This window comes from Macaca thibetana, chromosome 15, assembly GCF_024542745.1.
Source record: "Macaca thibetana thibetana isolate TM-01 chromosome 15, ASM2454274v1, whole genome shotgun sequence".
NCBI lineage: Eukaryota > Metazoa > Chordata > Mammalia > Primates > Cercopithecidae > Macaca > Macaca thibetana.
Window position 1 is genome coordinate 67,846,180 of NC_065592.1, and position 21,686 is coordinate 67,867,865.

The 21,686-nt window shown below is 40.0% G+C and overlaps 1 protein-coding gene across 1 annotated transcript; it reads right to left on the minus strand.

Annotated features, from left to right (window-relative positions):
* Positions 1-338: 338 nt before the first annotated feature.
* LOC126937301 (uncharacterized) lies at positions 339-20,483 on the minus strand. The gene is made up of 3 exons (XM_050760704.1): positions 20,454-20,483; positions 5,046-5,943; positions 339-1,679 (listed from the first exon to the last, which is right to left on the minus strand). Exons 1-3 carry the CDS (start codon positions 20,481-20,483, stop codon positions 856-858), a joined length of 1,752 nt encoding a protein of 583 aa, XP_050616661.1. The 3' UTR covers positions 339-855.
* Between the last annotated feature and the right edge of the window lie 1,203 nt (positions 20,484-21,686).

A 21,686-nucleotide genomic window follows, 5' to 3' on the forward strand; every position in this document is an offset into this window, starting at 1 on the left:
ATGGGACTATTAGGGTATGTAGCCGATTGGTTGCAGAGGCTGTTGCTAAATGCCGAATAACAATAGGGGTATTTCTCTTGGTATGGGTCACGGTACAGGGCTACATCGGGTATCGTGACTATCGATGAGTTAAAACCTGTATAGTTTGTGGGAGGGGAGGATAGAGGAACAGCCGTTAATGGTGGTCTTCCTAGGGTTGCACACATAAAGCAAGAGGACAGGTCGCCTAAACCAGTGAGGTTGGCGAATGCTAGCCCTTCCTGTAATAGAGTTAGCCAGGAGAAGGGTTGCAAGTCTTGTGATAGCTTGGTTTCTTGCCTGTGGATTTGTGAGTGGATTAAGGGTTGAATCTGGACTAGACTTCTCCACAGATATAAATGGCTACTGGGCCAGGTACTAGTTGATGAGTAATATACTCCCCCATGTTGTGGGGTTGTCCACCGAGAGTCCCATGGGTCTCTAATTATCCAAGTGTAAGTGACGGGAGACTCAGTTTTGTAAAAATACCACCCTTGTCGTTCTCTCCAGTATCGGACAGAGTGCGTCTTACAGTAGCTATATGGGCAACCTGCACTCTGGTGCCACCAATAATTTTTACAATTATATTCAGTTTGATCATATTCAAAACAGATCATGGGTGTTGCTGGTTGGGCAATCTGGAACCTAGTGAAATTGAGGTAAACTATAGTATTACACCCTGAGGGGGGGCAGTCTGCGCTAGCTAGCAGTTTACCCGCTTGGGGGGTTTCCCCGGGGTGAGTTTTGTTCTCATAGAGCCAGAACCTCCAGACATAGGGATTAGACGGCGCAGCAGTGAGGAGAGTCAGATGCATAAGGCATAAAAGCATAGGTAAGCTAGACATGGTTACGGCTATGGGGATGACGGCGCAGGGTTAGCTTTAAGGGATTGTTCTTAGCTTTGTCTACAGTCCATGTAACCGGTGCTCCAGACGGCTCGAGAAGGTCGGATGTTGGGTCCACTGGTTTGACGTGTGTGTAGTGGATCCACGAAGCGATGCCTTCTACTTTGAGAGCGGTGGGAGTAGTCAGGAGTACTTGCAGTGGTCCTTTCCACCTGGGTTGAAGAGTTTCTTGCCGGTGGCGCTTGACTAGGACCCAGTCTCCCGGCTGGAACGGATGAGGCGTCGGCGGAGGTCCTGCCTCGTACAGTTCTCGTAGTCTGGGCCAAATTTCCTGGTGAATTTTCTGTAAGGCTTGTAAGGAGAACAGGAGCTCAGAGACATTTTCAGTTTCAGGTTTGAGTAAGTCATCTTTTAGACTGGGGACCAGGGGTGGGGGTCTGCCATACATGATTTCATATGGTGTGAGGCCCAGTCTGTAAGGGGTATTTCGGGCCCGGAACAGAGCGTAGGGGAGAAGTACTACCCAATTAGCGCCAGTCTCCATGGTCAATTTAGTTAAGGTCTCCTTCAGAGTCCGATTCATCCTTTCTACCTGTCCTGAGCTTTGGGGCCTATAAGCACAATGTAATTTCCAATTTGCCCCCAGAATGGAAGCCAAATCCTGACTTACCTTAGCAACGAAGGCTGGTCCATTGTCTGACCCTATTTGGATGGGAAAGCCATACCTGGGGAGGATTTCTTCCAAAATTTTCTTTGCTACAACCTGAGCAGTTTCTCTCTTAGTTGGGAACGCTTCTGTCCATCCTGAAAAAGTATCTACAAAGACAAGTAAGTACTGATACCCATATTTTCCAGGCTTTATCTCAGTAAAGTCTATTTCCCAATAGATACCAGGCCTAGTTCCTCTACACCTAATTCCTGTGGTGGTCTGGGTTTGGGGGCAAGCGTTGTTTAGTTGGCAGGCTTTGCAATTTGTTGTGACATCGCTGGCCAGTTCAGCTATGCGCCTGATTCTAAACTTGGCGTGCCTGATTAAGGCCATCATTCGCCGGGCACCCAGGTGGGTTGTCCGGTGGATGTGTTCCAACACCTGCCGTCCTAATTTTTCTGGTAGGATGGTTTGGTCATTTATATCAGTCCACCACCCATTTTTAACCTGTTTTAGGGGAAGCGTGTTCATCCATTCGCGATCCTGTTCGGTATAGTCGGGAAAACATGGCAAATTTCGCGGGCCAGGATCGGGGAGCTGGAGCGCGAGGAGCTGACTGGGAGCTTTTGCTATGCTCCTTGCGGTTTGGTCGGCTAAGAAGTTGCCTCGAGCAATTGGCGTAGTTGGTTTCTGATGCCCAGGGCAATGTACAATAGCCAATTTCTTTGGTTTCCACAAAGCAGTTAATAGAGCTAGGATCTCTTGCTTGTTTTTTATTTCTTTGCCTTCGGCTGTTAATAGTCCCCTTTCTCTGTAGATGGCCCCATGTATGTGCGCAGTAGCGAAAGCATAGCGGCTATCGGTGTATACTGTTAGTTTTTTCTCTGCCCCTAGGGTGAGGGCCTGTGTAAGGGCTATCAGTTCGGCTCTTTGTGCCGATGTCCCTGGAGGCAAGGGTTCCGCCCAGATTACCTCAGTCTCTGACGTTACAGCCGCTCCTGCATACCGCTGGCCTTGGTGGACATAGCTGCTGCCATCAGTGAACCAGGTGAGTTCTGTGTCGGGGAGCGGACGATCTTGCAGGTCCTCCCGCACCCCATGCACCTGAGCCAGTATCTCAGTGCACTCATGGGACGGGGCGTCCAAGTCTGGATTTGGCAGCAGTGAAGCAGGGTTTAAAGAGGTTGGGGGCAGAAAAGTTATTCTGAGGGGGTTTAACAGCAGTCCTTGATAGTGGGTGAGCCGGGCGTTACTCATCCATCGGTCCGGCGGCTGCCGGAGGACGCCTTCAATGGCATGCGGGGTTATAACGCACAACTCTTGCCCCATGATAAGTTTATCAGCGTCTCGGACCATTAGGGCGGTCGCCGCGATTATCCGGAGGCAGGGTGGCCAGCCAGCAGCCACTGAATCTAATTTTTTTGACAAATAGGCAACTGGCCTCTGCCAGGGGCCTAGGTACTGTGTTAACACGGCTTTTGCAACACCCTTACTTTCATCCACGTATAAGTGGAAGGGCTTGGAGACATCAGGGAGCCCCAGCGCGGGGGCTGATAACAAGGCAGTTTTGATTTGCTGAAAGGCCAGCTCAGCCTCTTCCGTCCAATTGAAGGGCTGCCGTTCCTTTGTTGCCTGGTATAGGGGCTTGGCTAACTCAGCAAATCCGGGTATCCATAACCTACAGAACCCTGCCGACCCCAGGAATTCTCTCACTTGCCGTGTTGACTGGGGTCTAGGGATGCGTAGGACTGTTTCCTTTCGGGCTTTGGTTAGCCAGCGTTGCCCCCCTTTTAATAGGTACCCCAGATAAATTACCTCCGACTTGCAGATCTGAGCCTTTGTTGCTGAGGCTCGGTAGCCTAGCTCCCCCAGAGTCTTCAGGAGGTCCTCAGTCCCTCGAACACAAGTTTCCGGGGACCTGGCCGCTATTAAGAGATCATCAACATATTGCAAAAGAGTTATTTCAGGGTGTTGCCGCCGGTACTCACCCAGATCTTCATGAAGGGCTTCATCGAACAGAGTTGGCGAGTTCTTGAACCCTTGTGGCAGTCTGGTCCATGTTAGCTGACCGTTGATGCCCCTCTCAGGATCCGTCCATTGAAATGCAAAGAGTTCTTGACTTTTGGGAGCCAGAGGAAGGCTGAAGAAAGCGTCTTTTAGATCAAGAACGGTATACCACTGTTTTTTGGGATGTAAGGCACTCAGAAGGGTGTATGGATTGGGCACAGTGGGATGTATGTCCATGACCCTTTTATTAACTTCTCTTAAATCCTGTACTGGCCTGTAGTCCGTACTGTTGGGTTTACGAACAGGTAACAGTGGAGTATTCCAGGATGAGTGGCAAGCCCGTAGGACTCCCTGGTCTAGGAGTCGGCGGATATGGGGCGTAATTCCTTCTCTTGCCTCCAGGGGCATAGGATATTGCTGAACCCGAACGGGGTCCGTCCCTGGCTTAACTTCCACAAATACGGCAGGTCGATGTTTAGCTAGCCCTAAGCCCCCAGTTTCTGCCCACGCTTCAGGGAAACGCTGGAGCCAAGAGTCAATTTCCTGATCGGGGGGCTTTTGCTCTTGATGGAGTCTGTACTCATCTTCTAAGGTGACAGTCAGGATAGATATTGGCCTGTTTTGGGAATCAGTTATCTTGGGCCCTTCTGGCTCAAAGTGGATTTGGGCCCCCATCTTTGTCAGCAAGTCCCTCCCTAGTAGAGGGCAGGGGCTCTCTGGGATGACTAGGAAGGAATGGGAGACTTTTCCCGTTCCTAAGTCTACAGTCCTCTGGGTTGTCCAGGGGTATTTTTTGATGCCTGTGGCCCCGTGCACCCAGGATGTTTTCTTAGACATTTTTCCAATTGGTTTGGTTAGGACTGAGCGTTCCGCCCCAGTATCGACCAAGAAGCGAACTGGGGACCCCTCCACTTGCAAAGTTACCCTGGGTTCGGGGAGGGGGTCCGAACCCCGTCCTCCCTAGTCAGAGTCCTGGGTAACGAGTACGGAGGTAGGGTTAGCTGGTCTCCGTTTCTTTGGGCAGTCTTTAATCCAGTGGCCACGTTCCTTGCAATAAGCACACTGATCTTTTTCTAATCCTTGCCTAGGGCCTTGCTTTTTCTGCTTTCTGTTTTGGCTATTTCCTGCCTGGGGGAAAGCTGCTACTAAGACTTTGGTCATTTCTTTGGTTGCCTTGAACTGTTTTTCTTCTGGAGTATCCCTATTATTATAAACTCGCTGGGCCATCTGAAGGAGGTCCTGAATCTGCTTTCCCTCTAAACCTTCTAATTTCTGGAGTTTTCTTTTAATATCTGGTGTTGCCTGGTTTACAAAGGACATTACTACCGCTGCCTGATTTTCCGGTGCTTCCGGGTCCATAGGGGTAAACTGTCTGAAGGCTTCCATTAATCTCTCTAAATACACAGCGGGGCTTTCTGTCTTACCTTGTAACACAGAATATACTTTAGCCAAATTGGTGGGCTTGCGAGCTGCAGCCCGGAGACCCGCCATTAGAGTCTGGCGATAAATGAGTAGTCGTCCCCTACCTTCTGCCGTGTTGTAGTCCCATCTGGGCCGGGTCAAAGGGAAAGCCGCATTAATGAGGTCAGGATTTGCAGTTGGCTGGCCGTCATCTCCTGGAACCAGTTTTCTGGCCTCAACTTGGATTCTTTCCCGCTCCTCCGTTGTGAACAGGATTCGGAGGAGCTGTTGACAGTCATCCCAGGTCGGCTGGTGAGTAAACATGACACTGTCTAACAACGAGGTTAGATCTTTGGGATTATCTGAGAACCGAGCATTTTGGGACTTCCAATTGTATAAATCACTGGTGGAAAAAGGCCAATACATGAGACGGGAGAGCCCGGTATCATTGAGCGATCCTATTTCTGTGAGAGGCAGGGCTACAGTGGAGTCAGGGAGTCGGGAAGCTTGGTCCCGCTGTACGCGGCCTCGTGTTCGGCCGGCCGGCCCCCCCAGGTTACTTTCACTCTCGGCTGCTTCCGCTTCTCGGTTTCCCTCTACGGAAGCACCACCCTGGGGGACTGGGTCCTGCGGGATAAGGTGCTGATATGGTGGGGGAAATGTGGGTTCTAACGTTAGGGGGTCCTGGCTGTCCGGCAGCACAGGGGCCGAGGGAGCAGAGGGAGTCTTTTGTCTTGTAGGTCGCGTTACTAGGACTTTGCAGGGCTCAAGGATGAATGGAGTTATCCAGGGTGGTGGGTTTTCCACAAGATCCTGCCACACTAGAATATAAGGAATTTGATCAGGATGTCCTGACTGCCCTGGCAGGAAAATCTTAGTTTTTACCTTAGTAATAATAGAGAGACAGAAAGTTCCTTCAGAGGGCCACCCTACGCCGAAAGAGGGCCACTCCGAACGGCAGAAAGTAACTAGCTTTCCCTTCTTTAGTTCTACGCTTAAGTTACGCCCCCGAGCCTTCACATCCTTAAAAATGGTAACAAGGAGTGAGAGCGGCGTGCTCTGGTTGTTGCCCATCTTTGGACTGCTCCTACAAAGAGAAGGGGGGACGAAAATGAGTGTGAAGCAGAGGGGAGTATCCGACAGGTCCGGTCCTGGAGGGGGAAGAAAAGGTTTTATGTTTCGTTTTGGGCTTACACTTAACACTTAACAATAACGGACAGACAGTAATAACGATGAGCATTCGCGAGCGCGTGTCGGACTTCCGACCTGAGTCAGACAGGGCAACCAAGGATGGAGGCCCCCAGATGGGCACTGGGGAACGTCTCCCACCAGTCCCGAGTGGCTGTCTTCTAGCGCGTCCGCCAAGACCGTGCCACTTACAGAACAGACCAATACAGATTACAGATTACGGATTTCGCGAAATTTCAGGGAGACAGACAGAGACAAAGACAGAGACAGTGACAAAGCCGGCTTACCTACAGATTAAGATCCGTTTGACTTGGGGGTCTGGTGGGCTTGGGGGAAATCCCGGACGAGCCCCCATTTGTTATGCCCAGACCGTTTATTCCCCGAAGAAGACCACCAGAGTCCAGAGTCAAAGCTAAGCAGCAAGGATCTTTATTACAGGTTCGAACCTGGAGCTCTCACTTGCTCGTGAAACGAGACGGGCAGGAGAGCTCCCCTACTGAGCTCCGAACAATGTTATATAGTCTAAGGAAAGTAGGCATAGAATCATTATACAAATTAGAGGTATGATTGGCTGGAGTTTGAACAAAGCGATTTGGCAAACTATGATTGGTTCCCGCCATTTCTGATATTTCAGTACAACCCTTGAGGCGGAAGAGCAGTTTTACACAAAGGCAGTTAATTATATTGCATCAGGTTGCACGACCAGTTTATGGCTATCTTGCTTAAACACACCTTGTGACCTGGCTATCTTACTTAAACATTCCTTGTGACCTGGCCTCAGAAAGAGAAACATGTACTTACAGAACTTACGAAACCTCTGGTACGTGCAAAGATTAGAGAGCAGAACAAGGGTGTAGCGGGTGGGGGGTCGGGTACACATCTATCTTTGTGTCCTTTCACTACCTAATATTAAAGCAAGAAGTACCTACTCTCTGCTTTGGAAGGGCAGAACTTCCAAATAGAATATTATTGCTAACAGTGGCCTTGTTATATTGTCATTCAACTAGGGGAAGCACCAGCATAGGAATTAAGGCAGCACTTCCACATTCGCATTTGCCATGTAAATACACACATCAGGTGAAATGACTTTGCTTCTTTAAAGGGAAAGAGCATCTTCTTGTAGAGGGAGAGAGGTCACAAAACATGTATTAAGTTCAATTTCTGAGACTCATTTTGAAGTATCTAAACATAATTTCTCTGAACCCAGCACCGTTAGTAAGATCAGCATTCTGAACTGAAATGTGAGCTTTGGATCATAGCTTGAGACAGATGGATAGAACTTTGGATAAATGATTTGCTACATTCTAGACTTCTACTACTCTTGCTCCACTAGGACTCTTTAGACTTACAGGTAATATTTAAATCAGTCCCCTCAACAATCAAATGTGGTAGGGATTGCTAGAGGTGTATTTTATAGCTGAGAAAAATGAGGTTTAGGTGACATACATCAAAACGTGGTGGAAGCAGATCCAAGCCCAAGTAGTCTATTGAAGCAAAAAAAAAGCAGCTTAAAATATTTAAACTTTAAGGCCAGATGAAAATCCCACTTCCTGACACCTCCTACTGTCTCTAATAATTATTATTGTCACCAGATTCTCAGTTTCTTCTTTGTGCTGGCTACTTTAAATGTATTATAAGTTGCATAATGCCAAATCCTTCACAACATAGTTTAAAGACAAGCATTATTGTTAAGTTCTCATACTCTAGGCAGTGAATGTCAGAGGGTTAAAATTGTACTGGGCAAGAACTCCTTGCTCATAAACCCCCCAAATTTTTCCATCCTCCTGTCTCACTAGTTGGGAATATACTTGAATTATCCCAACAATCAGAATTCATATTTTTCTTTAATTAAAAAAAAATTTAGAGACAGCATCTCACTCTGATCCAGGCTGTTCTTCCTACCTCCACCTTTCAAGAGCTGAGACTACTACTACCGCCACACCCAACCAATGCCAAGAATTGAAGTTCAGTGTCACATCTACTTTTGAAAATCTTTGGGTGATAGCACTACGGATGTAAAGGACACAAGATCTCCTTTATTTAGGAAGATCTACTCTAACCACTGCCCACTAATTTATTATTTTTCAACTATGTTTTTGTAAAGATTGTAAAGGAAATATCAACTTGTCCACTGATATTTTGCGCTAGTATAAATGGGTAGCTGGGAGAATAGCTTCACTCTACACAGGCACATACACATGCATGGTGTTCAGTATATATTTTATATATATTCAATATATATCTATTCTAAAATAATGACATATCTGTATATCTATACTGAACACCATCCTTGCATTAAGTTCCTATTTTTGTGATTTGCTCTCTATTGAGAATAAAATATTGCCACCTGGTGGAAGTTGGAAGTTGTGAAATCAGTGCCTTCCAAGTTCACTCAGTTTTGTTCAACTTGATAAATATCCATTTGCTTACATCCTGTCTTAGATCATTTGCAGGGAATCTGGTCACAAAAATAAGTAAGACATGGTTTCTGCCACCAAGAACACAACATCACAAGCATGAAGGTGTGGAAACTGCCAAGGATACGCCTTGGACAAACTGCATTGCAGAGGACTGCACCCAGCAAGGGCATGAGGGAAGGCTATGTGAAGTGAATGACTCTTGCCTGGTGGATTCCTGAGAAGTAATTAGGTGGATAAACAGTAGACTAGTGGGAACAGCATGAGCAATAGCCTGGAAGTATGAAGAAGTATTGGGGTTTTCAGAGAAGCAAACATTTCATAGGCTTAGAACTTAAAATTTGGGAAGAGGAAGAGACAGAAGATGAGCTTGCCAAACTGTCACAGACTGGTCACAGAAGACATAAAATACCATGCTGAGATTGTACTTTACTCTGTTAAAGGCAGGGAGATAGTTAAGATTTAGTAGATCAAGCCTTGGAAGAGAGGAGCATAGTTTGAAGGCAGGGAGAAAACTATGGTGGATCAGGCTTCAATCTATCAGTGAGGGAGAGGCAGGACAGAGGAAGTTACAGAAAGGCCATGCGGTATTGGACTCACATTCACAGACTCTCAAATATAGACATTTAATATTATCTTGAAGTAAAATTATGCATTTAGTCTCAGATAAACACTGACAAGTTTGAAAGGCTATATTATCAAACAGTTTTAAACTTGTATTCCAATATTAGTCATATTTCCTGTAACGGTCTGAATTTTTATAAGTCCTATATTTTTCTCATGAATAGCACCATTTTACTTGTATTGAAACCATTAGTTCATTCAGTTTAAGTATTTAATATATATAGTGATAACTAATTTAGCAATTTTTTTCACTGTTAACATACTGAAAGTTTCAGGAAATGAAAATGTCTTAGGCCTTTTTTAAGGGTTGCAGAGGTCTAGCTAGGCAGTGGTGAAAAATTAGAGAAAGAAAAGACTTGAAAAATATTTGTTGAAGATTCATGAGCAGACATGTTGTATATTCATTATAAAGATGGGGTGGCCAACTGGCAGATTAAAGAGAAAGGAGGAATCCAAATTGACTTCCTTGTTTCTGCTGAAGTGTCTCATAGATGATAGCACTTTTAGCTGAGGCATAGGTAAAGGAGGGATGAGGCTTGTTTTATAGGGAAAAGAAATAGTTCCATTTTGGATATATGGAATTTGAAAGTCTTGAGAGCTAGTCAAATGGATTTCTCTAGCCAGCAATTAAATATGTGAAATTGAAGCTCATGGCAGTGTCTAAGGCTGAATATAGAGATTCAGGAATTATTAGCCTAGGGAAGGTAATTAAAACTGTGAAAATGGTTGAGATCACTTAAGGAGAGCTTATAGCCTGCAAAGAGCAATAATCTCAGGGTGCTCCCTTGGGACTCTTCTTAAATCTGAAAGATGTTTTCACAAGGGCAGGTGAGTTAACCTTTCTTGTGCAAACTGTGACTACTAAAGCCATGTTAATTACGGGAACATGTAAAGAAAACGAAAGCAAACCAATAAACAAACTAGGTTTACAGGAGGAATTTGAAACCCTCTGCTAATTGATGAAACCAAAATGTCTATCATAGAAGTGTTTCTAAGTAGAAATATAGCATAAAGTAAAGATTCCATGTAGAGAGGAAGAAAAATAATTGGAGAGCAGGAAATTTCAGGGAAGATTTATGAGGTAAAAGCAGAATTCCTCAGTCAGTTTTACAGTCTTGATTCAGTGTCTTCTATCATTGCCAGAAAACTGTCTAAGAGTAAACTTTTCACAGCAATTTAATGAAGAAAAATGAAGAATTTGGAACTGGCCTCATTTTTATCTATTGGTAATAACTGAGCCAATTTCTCAAAATGGGCACACAAAGAAAGTATTTGTGGTCAGCTGAAAAATGACCCCCGAAAATTCAGGTCCTAATTCCTGGAACCTGTGAATGTTCTTATGTGATAAAATGGACTTTGCAGATGTGATTAAATTAGTGACTTTCAAATGGAGAGATCATCCTGAATTATTTGGTGGGTGGGTCCTAAATGCAATGACAAATTTGTGCTTGAAGTGAAGATGGAGGAAGATTTGACAGAGGCAAAGAAGGCCTTGTGACATAAGGAAATGTAAGCAGAGTCAGAGAAGATGTGATCTGGTTGGCTTTGGAGATAGAGAAAGAGCCATGAACCAAGGAATGCAAGGTATGACACTTTCTCTAGAAGCTGGAAAAGGCAAAGAAAAAGACCTCCGGAGACAGTACAGGCCTGACCATGCATTGATTTCAGCCCAGTGACTTTGTAAAAACAGCTTTCAGAGCTGAAACTGGATCCCTTCCTCACACCTTATACAAAAATTAATTAAAGGCCGGGCGCGGTGGCTCAAGCCTGTAATCCCAGCACTCTGGGAGGCCGAGGCGGGCGGATCACGAGGTCAGGAGATCGAGACCATCCTGGCTAACACGGTGAAACCCCGTCTCTACTAAAAAAAATACAAAAAACTAGCCGGGCGAGGTGGCGGGCGCCTGTAGTCCCAGCTATTCGGGAGGCTGAGGCAGGAGAATGGCGTAAACCCGGGAGGCGGAGCTTGCAGTGAGCTGGGATCCGGCCACTGCACTCCAGCCCGGGCGACAGAGCGACACTCCGTCTCAAAAAAAAAAAAAAAAAAAAAAAAAAAAAAAAAAAATTAATTAAAGATGCATGAAAGAGTTAAATGTTAGACCTAAAACCATAAAAACCCTAGAAGAAAACCTAGGCAATACCATTCAGGACATAGGCATGGGCAAGGACTTCATGTCTAAAACACCAAAGGCAATGGCAACAGAAGTCAAAATTGACAAATGGGATCTAATTAAACTAAAGAGCTTCTGCACAGCAAAAGAAACTACCATCAGAGTGAACAGGCAACATACCGAATGGGAGGAAATTGTTGCAATCTACTCATCTGACAAAGGGCTAATATCCAGAATCTACAAAGAACTCAAACAAATTTACAAGAAAATCAAACAACCCATCAAAAAGTGGGAGAAGCATGTGAACAGACGCTTCTCAAAAGCAGACATTTATGCAACCAACAGACACATGAAAAAATGCTCATCATCACTGGCCATCAGAGAAATGCAAATCAAAACCACAATGAGATACCATCTCACACCAGTTAGAATGGCGATCATTAAAAAGTCAGGAAACAACAGGTGCTGGAGAGGATGTGGAGAAATAGGAACACTTTTAGACCGTTGGTGGGACTGTAAACTAGCTCAACCATTGTGGAAGACAGTGTGGTGATTCCTCAAGGATCTAGAACTAGAAATACCATTTGACCCAGCCATCCCATTACTGGGTATATACCCAAAGGATTATACATCATGCTGCTATAAAGACACATGCACACGTATGTTTATTGCGGCACTATACACAATAGCAAAGACTTGGAACCAACCCAAATGTCCATCAGTGACAGATGGATTAAGAAAATGTGGCACATATACACCATGGAATACTATGCAGCCATAAAAGAGGATGAGTTCATGTCCTTTGTAGGGACATGGATGCAGCTGGAAACCATCATTCTCAGCAAACTATCGCAAGGACAAAAAACCAAACACCGCATGTTCTCACTCATAGGTGGGAATTGAACAACGAGAACACTAGGACACAGGAAGGGGAATATCACACATCGGGGCCTGTCATGGGTTGGGGGAGAGGAGAGGGGGGAGAGATTGCATTAGGAGGTATACCTAATGTAAATGACAAGTTAATGGGTGCAGCACACCAACATGGCACATGTATACATATGTAACAAACCTGCCCATTGTGCACATGTACCCTAGAACTTAAAGTATTAAAAAAAAAACAGCTTTCAGAAGTGAAAAAAAAATAAATTTGTCTTGTTTTAGGCCACCACGTTTGTCATAATTTGTTATAGTAGCAAATATAAAACTAAAACAGTACTTTAAACTTATAAAGTAATTTCACTAGAGATCTTCAAAGATATTCTTAAAAAAACTTTACTTAAGCAGAATTAAAATTATTTAATATTTTGACAAAGTACAAAATAAAGTCTCAAAAAAAGTTGACACTGTCCCAATCTTATTCTCTGGAGAAAGCTGATAGATGAAATTTAATCTTGAACTATGAGAGTGACATGATCAGTTGGGAGTTGGGTTAGTCATAAGGTTATAGAAGAAAATTGAGTAGACTAAGACTTGGTGCCTAGGAAAGGCTAATAATTTGTCACCCATCCAAACTAAGAAATGAATAAAGATTCATCCATTATACTTGGCAAAGTCACTTCCATCATGTTATTTTTTTTTTTTTTAAGTTTTTAGTTATTTTTAATTTCCTATCTGTGATCAGAGATTTTGCCATGATTGGAGAGATTTATCTGTGAGGTCATTAGAATCATATTTCTGAATTTTCGAGTGGTGCTTTTCAGACCTTCCTCAGGTAACAGAGTAATAGTAGAGATATGAGACATAAAGTGCACCGGTTGGGTCTTCGGAGGGTAGAGATTGTGCTGGCTTTGAAGTATGAGCTCTGAAAAGGATCTCAAAGATCCTATCAACTTGGCATTGCTAACTGATTGCTCTGTATGTGATTATCTACCTGATCCAGATCTCCAGCCTTTTTTTGGGGACTGCAATCATATCAGCAGGAATTTAGACACCTACATCTATCCATACACCCCTTATGTGTCGTATAAAAATTGGATTGAGGACTTCAGGGAAAACTGATATAGCTATTTACATTACCTGAGATTTTGATTAACAATAATTTATATGATCTCCTCAGAAAGATGTTTTACTTAAATTACATGTCTATTTATTTAGAGAAATGCAATGTCACAAAATGTTCACAACTGTTGAAATAAATAGTCTGTACAAGTATTCATTGTTTTGCTTTGCTTTTTCAGTTTTCTGGGGCTTTGACAGTTTTCAAAATAAAGCTTGGAGAAAAATTACAAAATAGGGCATAATGAATTTCTTAAATACACTAAAACTATAGGTGTGGCAGTGTCACCATTACTTTCCTGGTTTGATCATTGGGAGGCATCCAGTTGGTATACAGCCTTCTCAGGAAACTTAATTTGGAGAGAAGATAGAGAAGGATTCTCTATGGCTGGAGGAATGTGGATTACAGTGTTTTAATAAAATACATGTTATGATAAATGTCAGTCACATACTCATTAACATGTATGTATCTTGTGTTACTTTAAAAATTCTGTGTTAGTCTAATTAAACAAATCTACACTGTTGGTGATAAAGGTATAATGTAAGACTCACTGCCAATGAGAATTTTAAATTGAGCCCAATTATTGTAATGGGTATCAATAATTATCTGCAAAGTTTATTGAAATTTTAGAACATTAATGTCTGCCCAGAGGACAGGGTAACTTATGATAGCCAATAGTGAATGATAGGGCTTTCCAATGCCAAAAAAGATGGAAAAAACAATGTGTGTTTGTAGAAATATATCAGAGCCATATCTTGTTCTTTCTAGTACAAAATCTATTCTGTCATCTACAGATGAACATTCATAGTGGCAAATTTAGTTCAGTTTTCAAGAAAAAAATCTTTCAAATGTATAAATAGTATGGACTAGCAGTAAACATTTTTTTTACTGTGCTCCTATTTTTTCATTAAATCTAAGCTTTAAAACTTCTGGGACTATACTGACACCTAGAGGAAATCAGCTTTAGGTATCATTTATTTCCAGTGGTTCTTAACAGCCGCTTGTAGATAGAGAAATCTCTCATGGTTGGGGCTTATTTACAATGCTTTTTTTTTTCTTTCTTTTATAAATAGACTTTAAATTTAGTTTCTAAAGGAGTATCCCTTAGTAAAAGGTATAGAGCAATATAGAGGAAAGAGAAGGAAAAATTAAGAAACCTCATCCCTTAATGAAATAAGAATTCATACCAAGATTAAACAGTATCCTTGTCACTCAGTAATGCCCTGTTCTGAATGCCACAGTTACGTTCTGAAGTTAGTAGTTTGAAGATAAATTTTTAAAATAAATTCAAGGCAGTTTTTTTTTACAAGTATGTATTATGCAGTTTATTTGGAAGAATGAAGTTTGTATTGGAACAAAACTATGGTATTATACATATATGCCTAACAGTTTGGGACTTGTTCTACGTCTACACATGCTGTAAGAATTTATTTATATATTTTAAGTCTAATTTGAGGAATCAGAACTAGATATGCGTAGTCTGATTTTGCTTCAAATACGTGTTCTTTTAGAGTTTAAATGGAAACCTCACAGTCACTCAGACACCGAACCGGGAGCACTAAATGTATTGGGAAGGGTTTCAGTCTTTCCATGGTAAAGGGACATAAATACAACTTGAGTATGGGAGAGATCTATTTTGAGGTTGCCTCACAAAGCTGTGAAAGCACAAAAGAGGCAGACGGTGCAGCCACAAATGAGGCTACTGAAAGGAATGTTGCCAAACCCAGGAGCTCCCATAGCTATTTGCATAAGTGCTAGCAAAGTTCCTCAGCCGATCTGGTCCTGCACCCCAGACGCGGAGAAGCAGATGAGGCAGCAGATGACCGTTTACATTGCCAGGGTGTGTGAACTAGGGAACATCCCCCACATTACTCACTAAGTAATGAGGAGGGGACTTAGATATGTTCCACAATTCAGATGGGTCTGCCAGTTGGCCCCTGGGCTTCATTCTGTGTGATCCATACACAGCAGAGACACTCAGGAGGCAATGCAAATGAATCAACAGACAGCACTGAGGTCCCAGCAGCAGCAGGCAAGGTACTGCCTATGCAACAGGGCGTGATGACAGATAATTAGCTGTGACATGCCCTTCAATGGCAGTGGGATGAGAGTGTTCAGTTGGAAACCCGTGTGCAACATGGTATCACGAACCAAGAGATTTAACTTAGGAACCAAGAGATAAATTCTTTTTTGCCAAATCATTTTTTTTAAGGAGGTAACTGTAAAGAGTTAAGTTTTTATGAATCTAGGAATAAAAGCTGAAATTTGCTAAACAAGTACTACATTTTAGGGATTGGGAGACATACCGTTATCACTTCTGATGTTCTAAAAATCCCTATTTTGTAAGAACCGCCTTTATTTTACAGATAAAGAAAACTGAGGCTTAGAGGAGTAATGCAACTTGCTCAAGGACACTTTGCTAATAAATGAAAGAGACAGGAAGCCAAACTAGGGCTGCTTGAATATAGAATTAGTCTTATTATGTTGCCTATCACAAACAGATGTTGACTTTTTCCCCCAAAGGAAATTTGATAGAATGTCCTCTCTTCGCCTTTTCTTCTACTCTTTAAGTTTCTCTTATGTTGTTTATATTTTTATGTCATATTGTTTTTATTTCTTCTTCAAAATGTTGAGTTTATTATTTTAAAAAATCACTCCAAAGGATACTACTGAAACATGTGGAAAATTTGAATATGGATTATATGTTAGAACATAGTATTGCATCCATTTTAAATTTCCTGACTGTTGTACTGTGATTATGTAAGGGAATGCCATTGCTCTTAGGAGGCACATACTAAAACAAGGATAAAATGTCATAATATCTGCTATTTACTTTCAATTTTGTTCAGGAAAAATATTCATAATAACGATACGCACATAGGTATGTGTGGAGATAGAGTAAAAAAGCAAATGTGCAAAATATTGACAATTGTTAAATCTAAGTGCAGTGTCCATGGGAATTTATTGTATTCTTGCAACTTTTCTATAAATTATAATTTTTCCAGGTAAGTTAAAATAAGTTTTTGAGCCTTCTCTTAGGCTAGTTTTGAAACCTTTAAGTGTACATGTACAAAGTTAACCATGACTTTCACTGTATTCTCAGCAGCTGATTGGGGCTGATTCCCAGAGCTGGCTAGCCCTTTCACCCTTGTCACAAATTATCAATGTCTTTGGTCCTGGCATCATCATCTATTGTATGTGAAACCATTTGGGTGATATGCCACTCACTCTTCATTTTGTGGCCCGGAAGGGCTTTATGATCAGTGATCATAATAAAGGGGGATAATGTATACAAGAGTATTTTAGTCGATAAAGAAGATACATTTTTGTCATTGTTATTTAGTTGAACATTTCAGTCATGTGTAGATTATTAATCACACAAACTCATTTCTACTAAAATGAAAATTTCATTTCTTCTGCTTTCAAGAATGACATGAACATTTTTTAAAACCAGAAAAGGAATAACAGGTGTCTTCACTGTTCATTTCAGTTTGATATTCATAATCAACATTTTGAAATATGTTCAAAGGTGCCATCTTGGGATAATATTCTATTCAATTTTTAGCAGATATATTGGCAAAAGTCTGAGTAAATCTGAAGACCAGAAAGAAATAACAATGAAGAAATGTATTTTACAACATGCCAGAAGCCAGTATTTTGGAGCATAAATAAAAAAAAGAATGCCAGAGTGTATTTCCATGTGTAATTTACTTATTTAATCAAAGTGCTTAATGATTGTTCTTACTCATTTTGCTAAGTTTCTATTTGAAAGCCCTGTCCTTTTTTCTCTTTTCCCCAAATTAGAAGTGTAAATACTTCTATATAATAGGAGAACACATGAAGAATGAATTTCTGCTTTAGTGTTACACATTCTGAGATAAATCATTCTTCACTGAGGTTTCCAGAAGTATCACTTGCTTTTCAAAAATTTTTATTTAAAAAAGTCAAGGTTGGTAAAGAATGACCAAGGTTCTCCTGCCTCAGCCTTTCCTATACACAGATGACACTTTTTGATACAACTTTTTCAGCTCTTCAAATTATTTATTCTAATTTTGCCTCTGTTTTTAAGTGTATTTTTAATCTTTTTTAAAAACTTAGAGATAGTAAGTTTTGATATTCTACCTTGGATGATGAGGACTCAGCTTTTATCATAGCCCTGCTCACCAACATATTTTACTTCACCCTTGCTTGCATTTTTCAATTTAGTTATATCATATTTTTGTTGTTATTTAATCAATTTCTTTTACTATTTAGATGGAATTTTTGTTTACAGCATAGTACATAGTACACTACAATGACTTTCTTTTCTGACACAAATTGTTGTTTCCCTAGAATTAATAATTATCCCACTTTTTAATTTGTTTGGTGTTTTATAATCCTTTTTGGATGAATTCCTCTAATCTAATAGAACTGAATATATCCTTTCAACAAGGTATTTTACTGTCCACACACCTCCAAGGTATTTACTGTCCACACACAAGATATTTTACACTCCACATACCTCCTGTGGAGATATGACTTTTATATTCTTCTGTCTCCTTCACTTAACATAAAATGTAGTTTGTGTTTGATCATTTCTTGGTTTATGTTAGATCATTTCCAACAGAAAAGAACTTTTTTCTTGAGTTGCAGACATTATTTAAGCTAGCTCAGGTTTGCGTCTTTCTTCTCTAACAACAGTGAAATTTAGAACTTTTACATACGAATCATTCAGGGCTACAAGATAGGTCCTAAAATAAAGGTGTATATTACTGGTATCCCCAGGTATAAGAGAAAGACAATTTATTAGTTGATAATGATGTCTTTATTTTGCAGAATATTTGTGAATATGGTTTTTTCTCTTTTCTTATTATAAAAAGCAGACAAATCAATAGATTTGCCTATTTAAGCATGGAATAATAGAGAATAAAATAGTAAAATTTTAGAATTCTTTAAGGCGATAGGAACTATTGACCTATTTTTCTTGATTATAGGATACATTTTTTCAACAATAGAAACACTTGCATTCCCAGAATATTTCTCTCTAGATAATCAGTCTTTTAAAAATTTTGATTTTTTTAATCCTCCTCTTTGCCCTGAGATGATAATTATTATCCTTCATTTGTGTTGACATCATTCTTCTCTTCAAACCATTATTATTGTTTTTAATAAGTATTTATCCAAAGCTTATTACATGCAAGACATTCCACTAGGATAAGGATAGAGAACTATACAAAGATTTGGCTCTATTTCCCAAAAACTTTAAAAATGTACTAACAAAATAATTATACAATTAATGTGTATCTTAATCAAATCAAAATTCAAATTATTTACTTTTTGAGAGCATTTAGTGTGATACCTTATGTACACAATTACATATTTCCAACCTTTTTTGAGGCTTAAGTTATCGCTGGAAAAATTTCTAATATATATTAAAAATTAATCCTGTATTCTACAGTCTCAGTCAACAATATTTATTTCTCTAGGAACTTATCAATCTCATCTTCTCATCTTTCTAATAACTGTATTGGGTTTCATTTATCTTTCAATTTCATATATGTATGAAATATTTCAGTAAAATGTGTCTGTTCATTCTTCCCCCTTGTAAACATTTACTGTTCACTGCACTAGAAATTGGTGAAACAATGTTAAGTAGCTTAGTTATTCTGATCTTCATGATTATGAGACAACCACATCTTCTTAGTATTTTTGGGCTGTTATATCCTTGCCATATCCTATAATTTCTGCATTATCCTGTATTTCATCTTACCAAATGAAATGAGTTGTGGAGGAATATAAAAGTAAGTTCTTATTAGCTGTATTGTCTTGTACAAATATGTTCACCTCCATGTAATGCAATTTATTTATCTGAATAATGAAAGAGCCAGACTGGACAATACTCAGATTTATTCCATCTTTATAAGAAAGTTTCAATAGGAAACTTTTGGAAAGTATGCTATGCTGAAGGATAAATGAATTTGGCTTAATTTCTACTTTGCTAAAATTCCATACCACGTTTACTACCCATAGTTATAAATTAGGAACCAACAAACCAAAGAACACATGGGTAAGGTATGGCTCCTAATGTAATGTCTTGATAATATTACAGTAAATATGGTTTTTAAAAATCTGGGAACAAAGATTTCTTTAAGAACACTCACTTAAATGCAGGAGAATTGAGGGGATTTATAGGGGCCTCAATCCTTGATGAATAGGGGCAAAAATAACTGTAATAAAAGCCTCAGAAATATAAAGGATCATAAGGGACTTTTAAGAACGAGTATGTGCCAAAAATTGGATAATATAGAAGAAATTGATGAATTCTTATAAATATACAGGCAATATGGTTTGGCTCTGTGTCCTCAACCAAATCTCATCTCTGACTGCAATCACCACTTGTCAAGGCAGCGACTTGGTAAGAGGTGATTAGATCATAGGGATGGTTTCCCCCAGGCTTTTCTCTTGATAGTGAGTGAGTTCTCAGGAGATCTGATGATTTTTTAAGGGGCTCTTCTCCCTTCGTTTTATCTTTCCTGCTGCCTTGTGAAGAAGGTACTTACTTCTCCTTTGCCTTCTGCCATGATTATAAGTCACTTGAGCCACCCCCACCCCACACCCAGCCATGTGGAACCGTGAGTCAATTAAACCTCTTTCCTTTATAAATTACCCAGTCTTGTGTATTTCTTTATAGCACTGTGAAAATGAATGAATATAACAATATGCCAAGACTGAATTATGAAGAAAACAAGATCCAGTGACTTGCTATCTACAAGAAACTCACTTTAGATGCAAACATACACATAGGCTGAAAGTGAAAAGATAGATATTCCAAAATGGTAACAAAAAGAAAGCAGAAATGGCTATGTTTATGTCAGGCAAAACAGACTTAAAGTTGAAAATTGTCTCTAGAGATAAAGGTTATTATATTATAAAATGAACAATCACTAAGAAGATACAATTATAAGTATATACATATTCAATATCAGAGCATCTAAATATATAAATAAAATATTGACATATCTGAATGGAGAAATTGACAGCAATACAATAATAGTGGTAGACTTCAATACTTCCCTTTTAATAAGGGATAAAACATACAGGCAGAAGGTCAGTTTGCCAATGTTCCCCTTAATGTGTGGCCTGAAAGTTGTAAAACAGGCCAGGTGTGATTCAAACACCACGAGTTTCCTTTTGTGTATTAATGAAGCCCAATACCTCACTGTTTTCCTCCTTGATCAGTTGCATTTCATTTTTCCCTTTATGGGCTGCATTGCACTATTGGCTTATATTTAATTTAAAATTAAAATTACGTGGTTATTTTGCAAAAACTCCTGTCTCTTTCTACCCTTTAATTTTGCCATCATGCTTTTTAACTACCATATTTTGCATTTTTCCTTATTACCTTCATATCAGGCTCTGTTCTTGGTTTATAGATACATTTTTCAAATCTATTTTTTTCACATTTATATTAGCTCTCTGCTCAACTTGATTTTCCATTGATCAGTTCGTTGTGAAAAGTTTGAGCAGGCTATAGCAAAGGAAAAATACATAGCATTATTGGATATTCACGGACTGGGCTCCGAACAAATGTCTTACAACTAAATCTTGGAACAGTTATTTTAATAGCCCCAAACTTATCTTTTCATGTTTTAAAATTACACGGACTTGTAAGTAAGTGCTATGTCTGAAATCTGCTTCTGGACATGAAGACAAGATGTAACTGAAGGCCAAAAAAGTAATAGCTTTTTATTTTTCATGTGTAGGACAGTCAGATATTTTAATTGACTCCACTTAGACTATAAAGCTTAAATCAGTTCGTAGCACTCACGTGCAATGGGTGCTTATACAACAAGAAATGGGTGATTATGCAACAATTTTCTTGTTTATTATTGTTACATTCAGGCTTTCTATTTCTTCTGAAATTGGTCTCAGTATGTTGTATGTTTCTAGGAATTTATCCATTTCTTATAAGTTATCCAATTGTTGGCATACCATTGTTCATAAAAGATTCTTCTGATCCTTTTGTTTCTTAGGAATACATTTTAATGCTTCCTCTTTCATTTCTGATTTTGAGTCTTCTCTCCTCCTCTTAGTTTAGCTAAGGGTTTGTCAATTTTTTTATTTTTTCAAGAAACCCCTTAATTTTCGGAATTTTCTCTTGTTTTATTATTCTGTACTTATTCTACTCTAATTATTATTATTTATTTATTTCTGCTAACTTTGGGCTTAGTTTATTGTTCTTTTTCTAGTTCTTTGTGGCATAAAGTAGGTTGCTCATTCGAGATCCTTAGTTTTCAATGTAGGCATTTATTGCTACAAAATTCCTTTTTAGTACTTTTGTTGAATCTCGTTAAGTTTTGGTATGTTGCATTTTTGTTTTCACTTGCTTTGAGATATAATTTAAATTCCTCTATGATTTCCTAACTGACCCAATGGTTATTTAAGAGT

Coding starts and splice junctions, on each gene's coding strand:
- LOC126937301 (XM_050760704.1), bottom strand. CDS start 20,483: ATGCAACTGATCAAGGAGGAAAACAGTGAG. Junction 5,944..20,453: donor TCAAGGAGGAAAACAGTGAG/GTATTGGGCTTC, acceptor ACCATTTTTAAG/GATGTGAAGGCTCGGGGGCG. Junction 1,680..5,045: donor GGACTACAACACGGCAGAAG/GTAGGGGACGAC, acceptor TTGTCTTTGTAG/ATACTTTTTCAGGATGGACA.